Source organism: Anguilla anguilla, chromosome 11 (genome assembly GCF_013347855.1).
Source record: "Anguilla anguilla isolate fAngAng1 chromosome 11, fAngAng1.pri, whole genome shotgun sequence".
Lineage (NCBI taxonomy): Eukaryota > Metazoa > Chordata > Actinopteri > Anguilliformes > Anguillidae > Anguilla > Anguilla anguilla.
The window spans coordinates 10148425-10171018 of record NC_049211.1 but is presented as its reverse complement, the minus strand read 5'-3'; the positions used below and the strand labels follow the sequence as shown (position 1 = coordinate 10171018).

General features: G+C 38.9%; 1 protein-coding gene across 4 annotated transcripts in view; it reads right to left on the bottom strand.

Annotated features, from left to right (window-relative positions):
- The window catches only part of prdm16 (PR domain containing 16), a 294901-nt gene that overhangs the window by 194064 nt on the left and 78243 nt on the right, over positions 1 to 22594 (bottom strand). The window contains exon 1 of one of the 4 annotated variants that reach the window (XM_035381357.1): positions 14135 to 14426. The exons of the other annotated variants lie outside the window; for them this stretch is intronic. Coding sequence (XP_035237248.1) covers positions 14135 to 14171 — 37 coding nt within the window. The 5' untranslated portion in view covers positions 14172 to 14426. Of the gene's footprint in view, positions 1 to 14134; positions 14427 to 22594 lie in introns of those variants that run through there. 4 annotated transcript variants of the gene reach the window in all.

Below are 22594 nucleotides of genomic sequence, written 5' to 3'. Positions count from 1 at the left end.
CTGCCATCAAAGTTGACAAGAAAAGAAGGCCAGGTGGTTGTGGGAATCTGGGCCTTTGCAGGATGGAATCTTCAGTGTAATTAGCAAGCTGGATTCTGGCCCTCAGAGGCTCAGGATAGCCCCTTGGAGGGTGCAATTTGCACTTCTACAGGAGCCGCCAGCGGGACCATAAAGGAGGGAAAAGGGAAACTACGGCATCTTTTATCAGGGAGGACAAAGACGCTGCATCTTTTCAAAGAGCCAGAGCCGAACGTTCCGGAGCGCGCAAAAAAAAAAACTTTAAAAAAAAAAAAAACCTGAGGGGTGGACGTCAGTCGCCGAGAAGCATAGATGCCAACATGTGGTTCACAGAGTGAGACGCCTGTGGGGGGGGGGGGGCTGGGGCTAGGGTTGTATTCACAAGCGTGCAGTGAACCTGCAGAGACACCAAGAATCCTATGTGCAGTCACAAACTGGGGAAACTGAAGACACGGCTGAGACACAGGATACATCCCGGGACCTCAGACAAAGCTCTCCCCCTTTCCTCACGTTACTGATGCGTTTCTCACCCCACAACCAGCTGTTTCCTCCACAGGCCTCAGGGCTGCTCCCGCGCGGACATTTTTTTTTGCACAACAATTGTTTCACGGTTTTTCCATCTTACGTTAGAAACGGACTAGAACGATTGAAAAAAATAATGAAGAGCACTACTTTATACTTGAAGTTATTTAAAATTCCATACAAATATTAAGGGCAAAACATGATTTAGCGTAATCACAAGCAATTTAATACGCTGTGCAAAAATAACAAAGGCGTTCATTTGAAAAATGCATTATTTTTAAGCAAGCACCTCTGAGGAAATAAATTGTTGGTACCACCTTTACTTTTTAAGACAACTCTCTGGCACTGTCTTTTGAAATGCAAGCCAGGACAAAAAGACCCAGACATCTTCCAATCATAACCGCAGACACGCACAAGGGCAGCAAAAAATGTGCAATTTTTAATACGGCCAAGGAGCTGTGTTAGAAACAGGTCCACAATAAACAAAATGATTTGACAGCAGCTGGATAGATCCTCGGGACATCAGTACACCAGACCACTTCTCTGTGCGTTTAAAAATCATTGAGGTCAAGTGTGGGAGAATACTTCTGCTGTATCTCCGGCATTACATTACAGCAGCAACAGACGGATAACTCGAGACTTCCCTCAGCTGTAACTGAAATGAGAAACTGCTGCATGCAAAAAGAGACAATTTTCCACAACGGCTGTTTATCCAGTATTTGAATGACTACGACTGTTAGTGAACTTACCCTTTATTATTTTCTGTTACAGTTAGCAACGGCAGTGATATTCAACTTGGCTGATTTTAATTTGCAGACAAAAACTGCTACCTTTGCTGAGAAAAACATCACACCAAAATTTTATCAAGCAGGCACACGCAATGCATAAGGCACGTCATGGTTTCCTAACAAAAGCGCTGGCCACGATTAAGCAAACGTGAACGCTAATGGAACCAAGTAAAAGGTTTAAAAGAGATAACAGACGCAGACATGAAAGACTCGCTCCCATTGGGCCTGCTAATGGCAGCAGTAAACACTAGGCTTTTACTCCAAACAATACAATTAGCTTCATTTCAATAATGCCACAGTTAACCTCCACTGACTGCCCTTCGCCACTCTGCATTACCTGCGTTCACAAAACGCATACAAGAATCTTAAAAAAAAATAAACAAAACCAGGCGAGGTTCTAGCTCAGAAATACTTTGTCAGTTGAAGTCGTGGATCAACAGTGACTACCCAGAATGCACACGGTTCTTCCTACACACCTCACATACACGACCTTCAAAAGCGCGACAACTTCCAAGTCTGCAAAACGCAGACCGTCCTTAGCCGAAAATGCGACGGTCCGACAGACGTTCGACAACGCCGACGCACGGCTTCTGTCCCCTGAAGAGGCTCGCAGGGTGTCTGCGGAGCGCAGAATGCCATTTGTTGTCCATCACTCAGTGGCTCTTGGCTGTGAGCAGGACCCGCGCTGAAAGGCCCATTCACAGAGCCTCTCCTCCCTGGATGTTTTTGCAATTCAATATTTTCACACGCAGCCTCATCATTACTTTGGAACCGGACACTTGCAGGATAGAGCTATAGCTTTCAGAGACGGACGGAGGAGAGGAGAGGGGGGGAGAAGAAAGAAAAAAAAAATCACAGTGCAGGATTGAAGTTAATAGCCCATCTTGAAATGTTTTACTGAAGACTGAACCCTGCCACCATCACCACTAACCCCCCCCCCCCCCCCCCCCCCCCCCCAAAACCCCCCCAATCCCCCCCACCCCCATCTTGCCAACCCCCTTGCCCGTCCCCCAGCCCCCCTTAGGAACACAATCTTAGAGGGTTACGGTTTTCACAGATATCGGTTTCCTAAAAAACGAAAAAGAAAGAAGCCCATTGAGAAATGCCCATGCATTTGCACTAGACATTATAAGGCCATAGATTCCTCCAGAATCAATGGTATGTGATAACCCACATTTGTTTGGCTTCACACAACAGCATTATGCCACTAATAATAAAATAAGGTGATAAAATAAGCAAATGTATCTTTGAGAATAATGTTGATATATGCTAGTTCATTTAGAGAATACTTATTTTATTTCTATGTCATAAATTGACTAAAACATCACTTGCCCTCATAGTTGAGAATAATATTTTGGTGACGGTGTGTGTGTGTGTGTGTGTGTGTGTGTGTGTGTGTGAGAGAGAGAGATTATCTAACAGAGTAATGATGCAATATAGGGCCAGGCAAATTTCATTGATCTATTAATGCATTCAATTTTAAAATCATTCATGCACAAAATACAAACATTGATGTTCTTTGACATTATTATGGTCTACCAACAGCATAGTGGACAATATGAATGCCATTTAAATATTGCCTTTCGGTAGAAACATTTTCTTTTTGCATATTATGAATTAAGAGCAACAAACACGATAAATAAGCACTGATGAAAGAAGAAAAAATATCTAAATTAAAAATGTATAAATTAAACTTCTATAACATGTCAACTAAACAATCTACAGGTAGACAGATGAGTTATTTGCATATGCAGACCAGATACACCTACATATGCACTCACTTTTGTTCCTCTGTGCAAGTAGTCAAGACAAAGTAAGTGTACTGCTTTCATGAAAGCAAACTATTTCAGTTCACAAAGGTTGATAGTTTGTATATATAGTTGGCCAGCTAGATATGCACAGATGTAGCAGCCTTAATTATGCAAGCTTGCTATTAAGACAATTAAGACACTAATATTTAATATCGGGGGAATATTGACTAATGATTTGAAGTTCAGTGCACTGCACTTCAGAACAGAAGTACTAGAGTAATCTGTGAATTTATTATCGCATGTACTACTGTTTATGGAATATGCATGGATGTTTTAGATTAGGCTTCCATGTTATGTGTCCATACACCCATGCATTTTTTTTCCAGAAGTACAGAAAAATACTCATTGACAGATATGGAATTTGACATGGAAAGATGTGCTGTTCATCCAGAGAATTAATACAGACATTCTGCATGGATACCACCTTTGGATATTTAAAAATGAATAAATATTTTTCATATAGTTGAACAAAACAAAATTATATACACACAAACATGCACACACACACACACACACACAAAAGTATAAAGAAATATAGGATTATTTTGCTCTGAGAACGGGGGTTCTTAAAACTTGAAATCATTATTAATCTCTATTAAGAAGAAAACTAGTGGGGCATTCTTTACAATTAGGGAATAAAATCGCATGTACAATATAGCAAACATTTCAGCGCGATGACAATAGCTTTTAAAAGCAATATTTAATGAGATACTGAAGTACAGACTGGTGATTTGCTTTGAGAGCAGAACACATGCAATGAAATGCATGATAATTGGTTGTACATATTGATGAAAATGTTTTAAACGGTTCTTGAAACATAACTGGTTTTGCAATGTTTTACCCATAGACCACAAAACACACGGGGCTTCCAAAAAATGCCATGAGTGAGATCTAATGCTCTAATGATTTGTTTAGGCGGTTGGCGCTAAAGTGGTTTATGAAAATGGAGGCAAGTTATGGTTTTATATATTTTTCCTGTAGGCCACACTGTAGTTAATGAAATTAAACACACCAACGGTGCTCTCTCTCTCTCATGGGAACCCGAAAATCAACATGCCACCCGTTTAATTTTTTATGAAAATAAATTGCAGTCAGTGAGATGGGCTAATTGTGTTGCAAACTGAAAAAAGAAACATACCATTGATATAATTAAGCCAATTTTCAGGGACTGAAATAGTCGAGAAGGCAGTAAAATAAGCAGTGCATTCATCTGCGGACTGATCAGCGCCCCCCCTCCCTCCCCCCCCCCCCTTTTTTTATAATTTCAAAGAAAGTTAAGTATTAAACAAATACAGCACTGGCCTGGACCGGCGGGCTGGCACAGCCATTTGATAATGATGGGTCAATTACTGTGAATCTCGACATTCCCCAACAGTAAATTTGTCAAAACCGATGATAGGCTGACAGTCTAATCACTTCAGTCTTGAAAACATAAAAGTGTCCTTTATCATTCGAAATCAAAGAACCTGATCTCAGAATACTAAAAAAAAAAAAGAAAAGTAAAACTGCCCCCCCCCCCCCCCCCCGCCTGTGTCATTACACAAGTTTAATCCGCTTTAATGAGACACTACTTGTCCATCTCTGTGCTAACGACAAAACGCAGAGGACAACAGATAAACACATCAGATAGATGAGCGGGCCAAGCGTTTGAAAGCACGGCTGATAGCAGACTTGAAAGGGAGCAAAATGCATCTCTCCGCCGAAAATACCATGGGGACGGCATTTGTCTCCTTATCTCGGCAGGATGCAACATCAAGGTCTGAGGCCGTGTCTCGGTCGAGACACCCTCGCTTAGCGACTGCCATCACCGTGCAAATTAGCTCCCTCCCTCTCTCCCTCCCTCCCTCTCAATAACTCTCCCTCTCACTCTCTCCCTTTCCCCACCTCCTTCCCTCTCTCAAAATGCAACTTTTTCTTTTGTGGAAGAACAGATGAGTCTGCTATGTACTTCAGAAATCCGTGTGTGTGCATTTGTGTATGTATTGGTTAACACCCCCCCCCCCCCCCACCCCCAGCACACAACATACAGAACACACACCATTCTCTTATGTGTGTCACAGAGCAACAGCAGGACACACATCCACCTCAGTCACATCCACATTTATAGATGCATTTGCATCAGCCAGGGAACAAAAGCAGGTGGATAGAGCACAGGCAGGTGGAATAGAACACAGGCAGGTGGAACAGAACATAGGCAGGTAGAACTGAACACAGGCAGGTGGGACAGAATACAGGCAGGTGGATATAACACAGGTAGGTGCAAGAGAACACAGGCAGGTGGATATAACACAGGCAGGTGGAATAGAACACAGGCAGGTGGGTAGAAGGCCATAGCTTTATTTCTGTATTTCCACATTCTGAACAATATGCATTCCTTACACAAAGTGTCTCAACACAATTTAAAATATTAACACACTCCTGAAGTTAAAACCTCATGCAAATGTAGCTTTTTCAACAAAATATAACAGACAATCTTGATATTTTCTTTTGATGATTAACAGACCAAAAGCAAACGTTCACCCAAGTGCAACTACAGCATTCACCAAATAGACAAAATCTACTTATTGCAGTCTTGCACTTTGATTACTGTTATTAAAGATTTCCGCAAAACCCAATTTCTGTGCCTACTGAACTGGCAGAAATCCACAGCATTGAATTCCATTGCTGGACACCTAAAGAAATGTCACCTTTTTTACTTTTTTTTCTATGAGCGTGACTTCTTGCCATTTTATAGCCTCTAATAATCAACACAGAACCTTATATTCTGCGTTAATTATACTTCAGTGTTGGTCCAATAAACCGTTTGCAGTTAGTAAAACTTCAACCCCACCAGTCTGCAAACTGAATTGGGAGCGTGTGTGGAGCCTGTTCCCAAACTCCAACACTGTGAAAGGCAGCAGGACCTCTGCTGATAATAGTAAAGAAGCTACAGAGGGCAGCCATTGGACCCGTGTGCTGGTAATGGGAAAGTGAAGCTGTGATTCCATGACTTGAGGCCTGTGGCTCACAGACCAGAATCAACTGTTGCAATTTGCAGTGTTAAGAAAAACCTTTGTTTGTTTGAAATGGTGAGTGACTGACAGGTCACTGTGGCTCCACTCATTAAGAAGTTCATGACAACTGACCCTTCCACGGTCTAGCAGACGACGTTAGGGAGAGCGGGCAGCTCGGCGAGAGACTAGGGTATGAAGGCATGAACCCCAGCACCGTCGGGTGCAAGGGAGTCAGACAGCCAGGCCGTAAAAGGAGGAAGCTCTAGGTAGAAGGGCTGCAATGAATCTGATGTGACACCAATGCCACTGTGATTGAACATCAAAATGGGCAAGTGTGACTCACAACAGGGAATTCAGCCCATCGGTCTTCCAACTCAACTGGACTAAAACCCAGAGATATTTCACACATAAAATGAGTGCAGAGACATGAGTTTCAGTCAGCATTTATTTTATGTGGAGGAAAGACAAACAGATGCAGCAAGAATACTGAAAAGAATTTGAAGCTCTTAAAAATTCATAGCAAATAAAAATAGCTCAAATGTACTGAACTAAAAAAACTCAAATTGAGACTGCTACTCGAAAGCAATATAGTTTGGTGTGCAAGAAGATTCACACCTTCGACGTATACAATGATTATAACCCAGATCCAATCCACACTGAACTCTGCACTGCAAAATTAAGCAAAATTAAGCAATTATTTTAGCTAAGATATAAAGACATAAATATCTAAAGAAAATAAATCTGTTAAAAATTTAGGACACAGTGTCACAGTAGCTAGTAGCACCACACCCGGGAGTCCGTTAAGACCTCCACACCTGACTTCACTGCGTAGAGTCAGTGAGATGTAGCAAACAGGGGCCCCCGCAGAACAACGGCGTGTAGAGATTGTGTAATGAGTCACCTGTGACGGACCGGAGCAAGGTCGCCCGTACTACCTCACCTCCAAAAAAAACAACAAAAAAAAAAACAAAACAAAAAAACCCGTAGGACACTTCAGATAGCAGTCTCAGGCCAGGCGAGTAGGCGTTCCCCAGCTCTCAGACACAACTCCAGGCCAACTCCTGCTGGCTGTACCACACCAGCACTCAACCTTCCCACTTCCTAAAGACCTGGGCTAGCATAGCGTCCAGGCCAATGACTGCTCAGGAACTAGCATGTACAGAGGTAATCAGAAAACTCATTTATTTAAGAAAATGGCGAGCACTGTTGGGCTGAGCGGCCTGTTCTCGCCGTTGTATTATGTTACGTTATGTTATACGCTGTCAATCCACGCTGATCTTAAAAAGAAAATCTTACACGCAACGTGTGTTTGCATCTTGTTGTGTTAGCACATGTATGCAAATGTTGGGTTTTGCACCCGTGTGTGTGTGTGTGTGTGTGTGGGGCATGCCTGTGTTTCAGAGGACGTGTGTGTGTGTGTGTGGGGCATGCCTGTGTTTCAGAGGACGTGTGTGTGTGTGTGTGTGTGTGTGTGTGTGGGGCATGCCTGTGTTTCAGAGGATGTGTGTGTGTGTGTGTGTGTGTGTATGTATGTTTACATGTATTTTGTTTTGTGTGTATCTACGTGTGTACAGGTGCATACCTGTGTGTGTGCGCGTTTCCAAGCTTGCATGTATGTGTATGTGCGTATGTGTGCAAGACAGGGAAACAAAATAGATAAGAATAATTCAGAACAGCTGAAAATCAGGCTACAAAGTATATTTTACTGCATGTAGTCCTAAGTACTTCCTTGCAGACAGACAACAATACTGTCTCCGTGCTAACAGATATATAATCTACTTTGTGACAATTTGCGAGAGGGTATGCATGAAATTTGCCATTGACCACATCTTCTTATCATACACAAACTCCGAACTCACAGAACAAAGATAGCAGGACTAGCTCTTTAGTTTACGCCCTCATATCCTTTTGTATTTTCATTGCATACCAAGAAAGACATGTAATACAACTGCTGCATCACCTTGTTCTTAAACTTTGTGTAAAGAATTTAGCAAGTGCTATTTGAATGGCTGCTTAAAAGTTTTTTACATTTTTTAATTTAATTAAATCTTTTTTTTTTCTTTTTTTGGGGGGAGAGGAGCAAATATTAATTTCTGTTATAATTTCTACCTGGGTGAGGAAACTTCACTGTCAGCCATTTTAGCTGTGCAAGCTCAGCGTCTGGTATATACGGTAGGACCTGTGTCTTTTATCAGAGGTTTAACACAGCTCTCATTGTTGTTTTACTGCGTTATGGGTTGGTTTTATTAGATCTGTCAAAACATCATAGGCTGTACAACAACATGGGTTGTTCATAACACATACATTCTATCTAAACAGTCCACAAAATTAAAATCAGTCTGACTTCTCAGTTAAACCTGAACGTTCTCATAAAAAGGATCAATCACGTAAACACGCTGTGACGAGCGGTAACACCTACAGCCGCGGCTGCATCGGGCACCAGCACAGGTGAACTTCCTCAGGTATGTGGGCTTGTTATAGATTTGCTTTGTTAAATCAGGGAGAGATCAGAGAAAGAGAAAGAGAGAATGAGAGAGAGAGAGAGAGAGAGAGGGAAAGAGAGAGGGGTAGGGAGGGGGAGAGGCAGAGAGAGGGAGAGAGAGAGATTTGCAAGCCAGGTCCTTTTATTTTCCAGTACCCACCAGTTTCCCTTCATTCAATGAGGTCTTCCGTGAATAAATAGTATTCTCCAAGGATCAGAAATCTCAAAGCTCAAACTTTTATTGAGACCTTATGACTCCCCCCTAATAATGGCTCTCTGTGTGAGGGAGTGTTGATAGTCGGTGATAAGTGTCCAGACAATATATTGACTTAATGACGTCACTTCTTCTTGCCAAGTTACAGGACCATGTCTGCGCCTTGTTTACTTCAATAGGCAAACTTTTAAGTCTTTGCCACTTGGCCAGCTTTTTTGCACCAAATTAATAAATTCAAAGGCTTACCATCGAGCTGTGGAAAATGTAATTATTATTACCACTAATGATGACTAACAATGATAGTAACTTATTATTATTTTACCAAAAACAATAATATCAATTATTTGTCATGAGTAATCCAATAGTACTACTTTTTCTGTATAACTACATACTGTGATTTTGCTTGTCAAAACTTAAATATTTTGTTTTCATTAGTACAGATTAATGTAAAGCTATTGTCCAAAAATAAATAGTATAATTAAAAGTTATGTTCGAAAAGCTTCAGCTTTGATTGAATTAAGAGTTCACGGAGTGCAATGTATAAAAAAAATAGAGATTTATATTCCAAATACTCTTGGAGGCGTTCAGCTCTGCACAACACCAAAGGAAGATGGACTATTCCACACACTGGGGCTGACGTGCTAGCTGTCTTGCATTCAACTGCATGCACTGATATCCTTTCCTGTACCAGGAGAGATGTCATGTTGGATCCAGCTTCTCCCATGGTTAGGGTACACTCAGTCACTACCAAGGTCAACTCCATCAAAAGCATGGCCAGACATTAAAGAACACACTTGCACTGTAAATTGAGATCTGGTATATAAAAATGTGTTTCTTCTTATCTTAATTTTTTTTTTTTTTTTTAAACAGTGTCGTTCGACACACTCTAGAAATTCCGGGAGAAATTAGCCTGACAGATCGAGGCAGAGGTGCCGTTGGCGCCGTGACTGTCTTTACCTGTACAGTCAATGAATGCATAAACGACAAGAGTAGCCTACTGTATCTATCTCAGAGGGTAAAACGACGTACTACGATCACATAATTGTGATATATTACACCGGTGTTAAGGCCGGCTAACCTGCTCACACCTACATATTCCTGTGGAAGCACGATGACATTCTATACCTGTTGAAAGGCAGTTGCAATCTAACCGCAAAGTGCATTGCATTAACGGTGCCTAAAATGTTAGCTAAGGTCAACAACAAATTTTCTCTCAAAGCGAATAAAACAAAAATAACGTCGGATATTTAAGCGCAGACCAAACTAATAAAGCCTAAAATTAGTTATTGATTTTTTTTTTTTTGGAGGTATACGGTTTTAGCTGTAGTTGATTTGCGGTGTGAATCCACCTATTGGCCCCAGCCGCCGCGAAATGAGTGGTGTGATCTCACAGAATTCTCCGGTCCTTACAGCCTATAAAAATCCGATATCACGTAAGCTGTACATTCAGATTCGGAAGAGTTTTTCTGATTTGTCATACTATTCGTACGCGTAATGTCGCCGAATTATATCTAGGCCAATTTAGCATACAAGAAAGGCAAAACGCACTGTGGATTGAAACTTTTGTAAGGACTCCATGGAGTTTCTCAGTAGATCGAATGTAAACGTTTAGCTCGCACAATAAAACGCTTTGTTTCAAATAAACAGTTTTCCCCCCCCTATTCAATATATGTGTATACGACACTTCTCTCAATTTTATTGATAATTAATCTGATTAAGAATGCATTTCCTTAACTTATTTATGTAATTTGGACTTCATGGTGTCACTTATAGTATGTGGTAACTCCCATGAATGTTCCCATGTAATTCATGCAGAGATTATAAAACAGGGAGGCCTGGATCAATTTCTTTCCTGCATCCAGTCTTTGTATTTCGTGCTATTCTCTGTCATGTAGTGACCTATTGGACGCACACTGCTACTTGTGTTGTCTAGTTGTCAAATATCTAACTTTTAAATGTGATTGTTTATTTAGTCGCGGAAAATTTAATCATGACAGTAAATATCGGAAAGAACAATATTTTAGAATGCAAAGCATTCTTCTCCTTTAAGAACTTTTTAAAAAAAAACTGCATAAAAAGCATTGGTGTTTAGAATGTGTTGGAGCGTCGAGTCACAAAATTCTACATGACAATATATTTTCATATTATAAAATTACAGAAATACGTATGAATAACATCCTGAGTAAAACATAACTTGGCACAACCTAAAATTCTGCAAACAAATGCAAACACCACACCACATGTGATCTATGTGAATGGAGACCATAAATATGTACTTAGATTACTATTATTATAGTTTATGATGATGAAATTATTATTATTATCATTATTATTACTATTATTATTATTATTAGAATTATAAGTAGTAGTAGTAGCAGTCGTCGACGACGTCGTCGTCGTCGTAGTCGTAGTAGTAGTAGTAGTAGTAGTAGTAGTAGTTGCAGTGGTGGAATTGTCGTTTTTGAAGGCATTACTTTAAATCATACAAAAAAGGTTTAAGCATTATTTCAAAAAAATTTAATCGATAACATACAAAAACCATATGCGTGTTCGATCATCGCGTGATTTAAAGGAAGTCATAAATACGTTTGATAATGTAACTGCAAAATCTGTCGACAGAAATATCAACATACACTGACACATGCCAATATTTTAAGTTATGCATCTACATTCTGTTGGGTGCTGTAGGCCTGCTACAGCGCGCGCTGCAAAGTTGCTTCGAATATTTCTGTTTTACAGTTCCAAAATATGCAGCAACGAAGGAACTAACAAACGGCCACAACTGATCGGTACGAAGTTATCCATTTCGACACAACTTAGAGTAGTCCACAAGCAGTAGCCTACAGTGCCAAGATTCCCCGTGGATTTTGTTTAACCGTGTCAAACTAAGCCGGTGACTGAAAAATTACCTAATTTCCACAAAACCCGTATGCCCCGTCTCGATATAATCAGTAAAACTGCATAGACCTACAAGAGGAATTAAAACTATCAAACACGAAGGTGCACAAAAACATGTAGGCTATGTATGTACGTATGTATGTATGTATGTATGTGTGTGTGTGTGTATATGCGTGTATGTGTATGCACGTGTGCATGCATGTATGTGAATGCATGCATGTAGTTTATGAACATTAAATGTACCATTCGTGTGAGGAAAAGCATGTAAGCGGTGTGTCTTGTCTCAACAAAATATACTGCAATTAACAGAAAGTTTTAAAGTTATTTACATCGATGCTGAGGATAAACTCCAGCAGAGAGAAAGGCCTACACCATGGAATTGCACACAAATGGCCTACCATGCATGGAAAGAGGTGTAATGAGTCTTTTGAAAGCTTAATAGAATATTGCTGCTCGATTTTAATTTTGAGGCATTAACATTCTTAAGTAAATACTTGTTGAATTTATGCATAAGTATTTTCAGGCTTGGCGCGCTAAAATTCCCACCTGTTAAAGGAAAAGGGGGTTGTGGAATTGTGCGTTTCCTTCCTAAAGCCAGGTATTTCGGGATGTGAGCCGACTACTGCCCTAGCCAAGCAAGCAGGAGAACAAGGTTAGTATGTTTATATTGTGGACATTAACACAATTGCAAATCTCTAATCACACTTACAAATTACTTGAAATATGTTGGTAAAGTGTTTGATGCTTTTGTCCACATAATGGCGTTATGAAAATAAATAAGCAAATATGAACAATTCTACTATTTTCAGAAATGTATGCATTATTGTACGGTGCGTAAGTATTGTATTAGTGACACTATTTTAACACATTCCATTAAAATTCAAATAATTAGCCAGATAGATACTATTTCTAGCGATCATAAATATTGGGAAGAGGCACCGTGCTAAATTAAATACACACAGAACAAGATGAAAAATACTGTATATCCATAAACGCTACCTAAACATAGTATAATTATTTCGCACATATTATTATAAAGTTGAAGTATGTTTATACTGCAAGCTACAGAAGTTTTTCCAATTAAGATGCAGAAATTAAGACTGTAATAATACAAAAGCTTACTTACAGGCCTATGTGATATCATGCAATGTCGTAACGGTTTGATTTGTGCACGAGTTCATCCTCTAAACCAACACAAGCAGTTACATTTTGTTCTTATTTTAAGAATAGTTTTATTATTAGTAACATAAGGCTATATGAAAATGGTGTACTGACGTCCAATGTCGTGTATCAATATCATTACGACATTTTTTTTTAAAAACTCACCGGGAAAAGGTTAAAGAAATTATAATCCGGAATAGATGCATCGGGACAAAATCTAAAATTTTTGGAATAATAACAGCACATAAAAATAAGATCACTCCTAAATTGCTGTACGTGCATTAACAGTCGAAGGAAACGCTGGTACACACTGAAATAATTAATTGCTATTTCAAGAAAGGCATTGAAAGATTCAAAATACACGTGTTACATGCCAAACAGACTTTCTAAAGAAAAATTAAAAACCAAACCACCTTGAGCGAAAATAAACGGCGCAAACAACACAATTAAAAAAGAATAAACACATTTCCCATGTGAAACAGCAACCAAGTTAGCAACAGTCCAGAGAAATGTATTTTCTTGCAGCTCGAACATTATTGATTGCCATTCCCAGAAGGAGAGCCAAAACACAATTGAAACACAACGGCCCAGGAAAAAAAAGGCTTCGTTGATGCAATTTCTTGTGAGGTAAAAAAGACTGGGGGAAAAGTCCGTGAAAACATAGCCATTTTCCTTCAAATTCCCTCTCCTACATAACGTGTCCCCTTGTCGGTGTGTCTGTTTCTGAGCGCTACTCACTCTTTGGATTCCCAGCTCCCCGTTGCCATGAACAGTGCTACAGCGCCCACTATTTCAAAAGCCAGGAATATTATTTCACAAGACTTGGAACGACTCAATAAAAAAGTTACTATCCCTTTCGACAACTTTTAGCTAACTTTCGTTTAACGATTCCACGGTTTCTAACCTCAACGAGCAGAAATCGGCGAAACTACAACGTCCAGTTCTCCTGGAATTACAATATTATTTTCTCCTTATCATTTAGACGGCGAACATCAGCGTTGTTTCATCACATAAGAAACTTCTGACGCTGTGAACAAGCAAACGGAGGCAGCAACAGCGAAAGGGTGGGAATACAAGGCTCTAAAGTATTTTAGCTTTTAGATTTTTGTGAAGACAGAAAATATCGACGAGGACAAAGAAGCGTTTCTTAAGGAACTGTTAAATGAAAAGGACACGTTTGAGATCTATACGTGAGTTCGGAGTATCGAGACGCCGGGTGAAAGTGTAAGAAGGGAAAAAAGACCTACTTTTGGCCAGTTTTCTCGCCCTTGCCTTGGATCTCATGGTGTCGGCTTGTAGATTCCTCTCGTCCTCCTTGAGCCCAGAAGCAGCAACAACACTATCTTCATCTCACAAGCATTGTCAGTTTGGACACCTTCGCACATGCGCACAGGCCATTCAATCTGACACCCTCGTCAGGGCCAAAAAACTTTCCAATGTATTCATCATCATCACTTTTTGTCCTATCGTCTCCCCTTTAGATCACTTATCTCTTCCCCTCCTCCTCCTTCTCTCCGCACCATCTCAGGCTCTTTCACCCCCCCCCCCCACCCCCCCTCTTTCAACCTCACCCCCTCTGCTGCCCCTTTAAGAGCTATAACTCTTATTTTTCGCAAACCTGCGGAATCCGGTCTCGCGCTGGACACTGCAAGGGATGCAGGGTCAAGGTCGCATCCCTGAATTGCAAGGTGATTGTTTTCAGATCAAATACCGACATTATTCAATTACGATACAAAATAAAGAATGAACACATGACAAGAAAGGATTTTAAGGTACGGTACAATTCTGCAAGAATGCACTTTATTATTATTATTATTATTATTATTATTATTACAAATATATTTGTGTTACCTAAACTATAAACCACGTTTCCTCTGCTCCTGGTTAAATGTTATCTTTATTATTATAATCGTTATTGCCATTTTAAACATTTCCTTTATTAATGTGCAATTTTATTTATTTCCCGCAACCTCCCCCATCTTCCATGCAGTTATTTTCGACACCATTAATTTAGATCCATCAATAGGTATAAGGTCAAATGAAAAAGTGCATTTGGTTTTACGCAGATGATTTAGCACCCCGTGTACGCGGTGACTCCCGTTTCATATGTTGCCCAATGTCGCACGCTGCTGCAGTCCTCTCAACGCTCAGTACTCTCGGCTGAAAATAAGACCAGAAGTCCTGTACTCCAGCGGGTGGTTACGGTACAGGATTTGCTGTTCTTAAGAACAGAAATAAACACAAACCTTTCACATTTACAAAAACTTGATTTCTACTTCCATGTGCCAAATCACCCTTGTGCTACCTAGTGTGATCCGACTTCTTATTTACTTTAGCGGTGTAAACAATAAACAAGATAAAAGGTAGCGTCAAGGGGAAAAAAAAGATCATCTAATATGGTAAGTATGACTTTACCTTCAATCTGTTTTAATGCATATGCATGTTTCATGTGTTTTATATATATGTATAGAATATATATACATACATATTCAAGTATAGTATATTGAACAGGATAGGGATTTGACAGACAGCGCTTGTCGAGACAGTGTATTCTGGTGTTCCTGTGTATTCCTTGAAAAAAAAATCCATTCTAATAAAAATGCATTTGCAAAAGCAACTGAACTGCTGTTTCAAAACTGCAATACATATTTTGGTTTACGCTGTAATGTCTACGTGCCTTCTGTCGTCTTGCAGCATCTATGCAGAAGTTCTACTAAGCAAGAGACACAAATACAGCACACCTTAATTACTGACGAACTGAATTAATGACATAACTTCTAATAAGACGGAGCAGGCAGGGACGTGACGAGGAGAGTCTAGCAATTTTACAAACTGTTGAAGCCATTTGGAAATGGATACGTTTCAAAGCTGGTAAATTAACGTTTCAATGTGTTATATGCATGTCCTTTTGGCCTGTTAATATGTCAGTGCATTAACAGGATTAGCATTTAAATGGTTATTTGCTAGATTTGCTTGCAAAATAAATACAGATCCTCATTTACAAGTCTGTGTCGTCTGCTTTAATTGTCAAGAGGCATGAGCACTAAAAAAATAAAGCGATCAAACGCACCGTTGGCTGGTGGCTATAAAACTCAAAATGTAATATATTTAAAGTCAATTCTAAATTTTTTTTACAAATGTCTGCATTATGTGCTTCCATTTTACCCGACGCATATATGCATGGTGTGCATGCAAAAAGGACAGGGGGGTGGGATCGAATATCATGTAGCCTACATTTCTATATTATATAGACATTAGCCTATATGCGCAATTTAACGTCTGATTTTTTTTTCTTCTTCTTCTTCTTCTGGCAAATCGCTTTAATGAAACTCTTTCATAATATATCTTTCATAAATGTTCTCATCATCTACACTTGCATTGAGATACTACTGATCGGGTTAATCAATCTGATTTTGTTCATCAATAGACGTGCATTTAAAATGGCGTTATCAAATAGTTGAAGTGTGATCGTTTGCAAAATTGCAACCATGGATAGTGCCGCTGCAATGTAGGTTTACCGACTGTAATAATCCACCCCGGCTGAGGTAAAGCACAACTCCCCTGGGACAGGCTGGCTCCCAAGCACCGCGATCAAGATGCAAGCTTTATCAGTTTTTCTTTCTCTAGATAATTTCTCACAGCAAAAAGACATCGATAAATAAGTTACTTCTATTCTACTCGTAAGGGTGAATGAATAATAATAATAATAATAATAATAATAGTGATATACGTCGATGATCCATATACCATTTTAGACTTGCCGCTCAGAAATATCCAAATATTTTACCACAGACACATTCATTATCCCAAAAAATGAATAAATTTCTGAAAGCTCTGTTGTCGTTAAGGTAAACACAATGCATTACAAAATACATTGATACCTCTGATATAAAATAAACGTACATGGCTATTAGGATTTGAGTTATTCGCTGAAATACATATTTTTTTGCTGTAATATTTGTATTACAGTCAAAAAAAAAACAGTCTGGCCGATTTAAGTACCTCCTATTCCATCAATGTGCGAGTAAATTCAGGCACAAACAAAATTACAGTACTCGGGTAGTACTACCTTCACAACAATGACACCTACCAAATAATGCTACCACTCTTGTTTTTAATTCGTTAGAATTGCTGATACATGCAATAATGTTTTTTTTTTTTTTCAAGACTTTTAAAACATAGGCAATATGCTGTTTTGACATATCTCATGTCGCATTAACAAGTAACCAAAACTGAAATAACGAATTAACGCACTCTACGGAGTGGTAGGAAAGGTAAATAAATTGTAATATTGATTTATTATTATTATGGATTATCCGATTAGTCAAGAGGACTTAGAAGTTCCGCGCCCTGCATTTGTTTTTTTTTAAAGTTTTTTTTTTAATTTTATTATATTTTTTTAGAAAAAAGCACGGACTGGTTATATATCAAAAAATCCAAACAATAGCACTAAATATATACATGTATATTCGTGAGATTATATCATATTTTGGGTGATAATTTCTTTACCTAATCATTATATTCTCTATATGTAGGCGCTCACAATGTTTTTACAGTAGCGACCTACATTTAATGTACTAAAAAAGTCAGAGAAGTTAAGCTGGATGAAGCAGCTGTTTTATTCTGTTGTAGCCCATCAAAGTTTTCATTAACTCTCCAAAACAAAATAAAATATAGCCTAACGCATTTATTTCTCACATTGGATTGGACAAATAATTTCATACAGTGTAACACCTTTTTTTGAGAGCAATTAACAGTAATTACTCTTGTAAAGAAAAGTGTTCCTCTTCCACACTCGCTCATTGGGGAATAGTTTTCTGCGTCATTTAAACGTTTGCCTTTTACGAGCTCCTGGAAACGTGATTGTCCTGTAACCATGCATTTGGAGTATTTTCTTTCCAGATTGTTGCCATTTTCCTGTGGCTCGAGCGCAAGAAGGGAGGGGGATGTTGGCCCAGACCCCGGAAGAGAGGTGCAGTGCTAGCCAGGCCGCAGCTACATACGTTTTTTCGCATTAGCATCAGCAGCTCTACTGCAGTTTATTATCTGTATTAATCAAATCAGTCGGTTTTAGAGAAAATTACAATCATTGGTCACCGGTTGATAAGCCCCGGTCAAATGTTTGTCTTTTTATTAACATGTGCTGTTCATAATACGACTTCTTATGATTATTATTAAGACCGTTTATATCACAATTAGGTGTGTTTACATCCGAATCCGTCTGATGTTACGCAATGATGTCTCATTGGTAATGACATTAAAAGAAAGCGGCTTCCCTGTTAAAATATCGATTCACTGATTTTTCCGTTTGAATATACCTTTGCTTTAATTCTTCATCTGTTTTGATTTAAGATTTTAAATTCACTAAAAGTGTACATCAAAATAAATAAGTTAATTACAGAATACCGAAGCCGAAGGACACCAAAACTTGATTTGGAACAATGCATAATTCTGGAAAGTCGCAAAGGTACCGCACACTACTAACACTAATGCAAATCCTTATACCAACATTTGGCTAACCTGTGGTCTTCCTCTACAACAAAGTGCGTTTGAGCCAATCAGTTGTTGCGAACTGTCAGAAAGATGATACATTCAAATATACGGATGGTTCTGAAATACATAGTGTTTCGGAAACATATCTGTGAATCATGTGAATTGGTTGGTATTATTAGAGAGGAGAGCGAATAGAAAATATACTTGAATTACAATTTTTACAGTTAAGCTATTTCCTTATAATCGTTCAATTCAGTGGGTGCATTACACATATAATAAAATCGGAGACAGAAATGTGGAACAGGAATTAGAAATATGACGCAGCATGAACTATACATAGGATTCGTGTGGTCTGTAGTCCATGTGGAGTTTTATCCTAACACTGTGAAACCGAAGCTTTATCCACGGTAGAAATAGGCTCGGGATTATGAGTTACGCGGAGATAACATCACATTGCATTAGATATCTGAAATAAAACCCTCCCAGCCAGGATTTTGGACATAGTATTCAAGATACATCAAAACACTGACCTATGGTGTGAATTATACGTTATTATGAGCGCAGTAAATGGTCATTCTGCCAGAGTCAATGTAACAGTAAAGTAAACAAGATTACTTCAGGGGGGTGAAAAGCTTTCCGGACATAATATGCTCTCTCGCGCGCACACACGCGCAGACAGCCCGACAGGCACGCGGGCGCGTGCAAACACACATACACGAACGCAGGTACGCAAATAGCCTGCACTTACTTCTGTTTAAAACAATGTTTTACACGCTTATGATGGTGGTAATAGAGTACAAGTTGAGGGCAGCTTTCTAGAGGTAGAAAGAAAACAGAACGTCAATGTTAATTTTTACCAATACAACAGAGCTGGAAAAAGTTGAGAAATACAAATTGCATACGAGTCAATACGGGAGCACTTGCATGTATCTGAGTAACTGCATGACAAATACGACTGACAAAAAAATAAAGGAAGCAGTCTATGTCAACGCGTCTGTGAATCAATTAGAAGATCCTCGTTCGTTATTGGCAGCATAAAATACACTGACCAGCGCTGGAACACGTTCGTTTTGGCTGATTTAGAGGAGTAGGCTACCCCTGGCGCTCGAGCGGTCCCTTTCTTTCTGCTCGGCTTAATGAAGGCACGGGAGCGGCTGCAGTGAAGTTGGCTTGGTAATTATTAGCCATTAATTGGGTTCAAGACCTTGGGCGTCTATGGGAAATGGGAAATCTGACCGCTAATCCTAGACACTTTTTTCTTCCCTCTAAACCCGCCGCCAGAGACTGATGTCAGTCCGGTCTACGGACCCTATCCTGATATGAACGATATCCCCTACGAGAGTGTGAGCAAAGACACAAGCCTATATTTCTGGACGTGTTTGCTATTGTCGATAAGACTGGTATATATGTATACGGGTAACATTTTAGGAATTATAAGATCCATGCTGTTCGTCATAACAACGTAGCCATGTGAAATATCTAGTATTTATAATATATTCTACCTAAATGCTGCATATTATTTTAATCAATTGATAAATGACACTCCTATTTCATTGCCAAGTGAACATATGCGTTATATGATACACGGTTGTGGCGGGGGCCATTTAAGCAACTAAAATGTACACAATCCATTGTATTGTAAGGCTTCTACTGATTTAAGACAATACTTACTGAGGTCATGTTGTACACAGACAGATACACACACAAAAAAAGGTTGTGTAAAAGGACTGAGATGTGCATACTAAAGGTTTCGATCCGGTCAAAATTCATCCTGCAGATTGTGGATTTAGTCATGTGACACACACAACTAGCAATGGCACGTGCAGCGGGAAAATGTGTTTTATAGGCTACCGTTCAATACAGTAAGACCTGTTTTTTTTTTAAAAATTCAAAACAGCAAAATTGTGTGTAAACCACCACTTTTGTCACAATGGGCATTTTAATGACGTTTGAAGTAATCGTTTTCATTCTACCTATATGACCTCAAATCAGATCTGATAACTGGCAATTTTGTCAATCAAGGCAGGAAAAAGTCAATTTTAACTCTGTCACAGAAGGTGGCAGCAGTCTGCTGCGAAAATTAAGCGTCAATTTCAGTTATTTTTTTGCTAATTGCATGCTTATTCGAGAGACTTTCTGTTTCTTGCGCTGCGATTCTTTGACGCATTTCTGACAAGGCCCTGTAAATATACAGCACACTCACTCCGGTAGGACTTGGCCATCTGAAACACAGCTTGTCTCGTCCAGTACAGCCCAACAAAGTAAGTAGAGAAACCACAGCAAAGCGGTGAACTGAAAGCTGATATTCTATTAATGCACCATTTGGGTTTCACTTAAGCAATCAGTTTGTCAAAACCCGCATTTATTATACTTATTTACCGGCCAACAGATGCCCTTCCAAAACCATTATAGTCAAAGCGATGAACGGAAAACCAACACATTTGATGTGAATTACGTCCAGTGTATGGTTGTCTGCCTAAGCTATATCAATTTAGATTATACATCGACTGAAAATAATAATCAAAACAGTCAATGTACAGTTACTATTAAGATGTCAACAGCTAATTATAACAATCTTGCATAAATGATCAAATCAAATTTTGCCTAGAATAACAGTTAACATATTTAAAAATCACATTTAGAAAGGTATAGAACTATTTTAATAAATCCTTAATCGAATATTAGGCTACTGTTATGATGATTACTATTATTATTTATCACAATAATATAATTCCTTCCATCCCTACTATACTACTACAGAAAATAATAATAATAATAATAATAATAATAATAATAATAATAATAAAGCGGTTCACTGGTCCACCTCCCTGAGGTCGCACAGCCTCACTTGAATGGCCTCGAGATCATTAATTCGATAGCGCGCGAAAACAACAGAGCAGAGCCGCAGCACAGCCTGCAATAAAAATGCACAACCTAAGAGCGCCCGAGGCAAGGAAAGAAAATTACCCCAAAGTAGAAATGACCTTAATATGATGTAATCAATCAAGTTGTCTACTGGGACACAGAGAATCATAATCTTAATCTTTCAGACTACAAGAGACGGGTATAAGAACAATAACTTTAAAAAAATTGTAATTTTAATATTTTACCCTGAAACAATTTTTACGGAGTAGAGATGCCGCATTTGACCATTTCATTTACAACGGCAAGTCTTACACGATTGTAAGACAATGATTAGTACTGTCACAGATGCCAACACAGCTATTACTACTTATTTTATAATTCTAGTCACTTTATTAATAATAATAATAATAATAATAATAATAATAATAACGTATTTCATAAGAATATGTATGCCCAGTATATATTAATTCGTTGACAATAATTACGGTAATATATACGGATGTATATAGATGAATATACTGACAGTAATTCACCAGGCTGAGACCTTGGTATTCCTTGCGTATGAAAAAGTCTGGAGAGAAAAAAAAAAAAAAAAAAATCTGAAGCTGCGAATTAAGAGACGAAATAAAGAACTGAACGCACCACGTTTCAATTTCTGCTATCACAAAAATACAAGGTTTTATTACACAGCCTACAATATGGGTCATTATAGTGCGCATAAAAGTGTCATGTCTTACAGGTGCAGAACACGCATAGGCTACTCACGATGTTGCAAGTGCTGTGGGATCTTGTGGCAAATCACCGACAGAGTAGGCGTTATGAAATGACTTGTCTAAATTCCGTGCAAAAATATTGCCTTTAAAATTTACACGTTTAATGTGGCTAGATTCCTTCTTTTGCAGTCAATGAAAAAAAAAATGTCGCGTATGGTCTCCCTAATAGTATAAATAGTCTCTAATACAGTATTCCAGCACTGTAGCGGGTTCTCCGTTTCTCATTAAACACACATTGAATTGTGTGTTCAAATCAATGTTTCGATTTTAAAGCGCTTACTTCAACAGAGAACATATATACACAGCTAATACGGTGTAACTTAATTCTACAAAGGGGGTGGGGGGTTAAAAATACGTTTATTGGAAGAAAAAAACACGTACAGTGGAAAATGTACAGGATGGGCAACAGAACAGTCGGATTTTGTTTATATAGCCGTTACAGCCGAGCGTTAACAAACAATATAGAAAGACACACTCCGCAAGAACGTTAACATTCAACGACTGATGACAGGTGCGTTTTGGAGAAATAGATTAACTTTCTCGACACTGAAATAGTCAAAATTCAAATTTATCAGG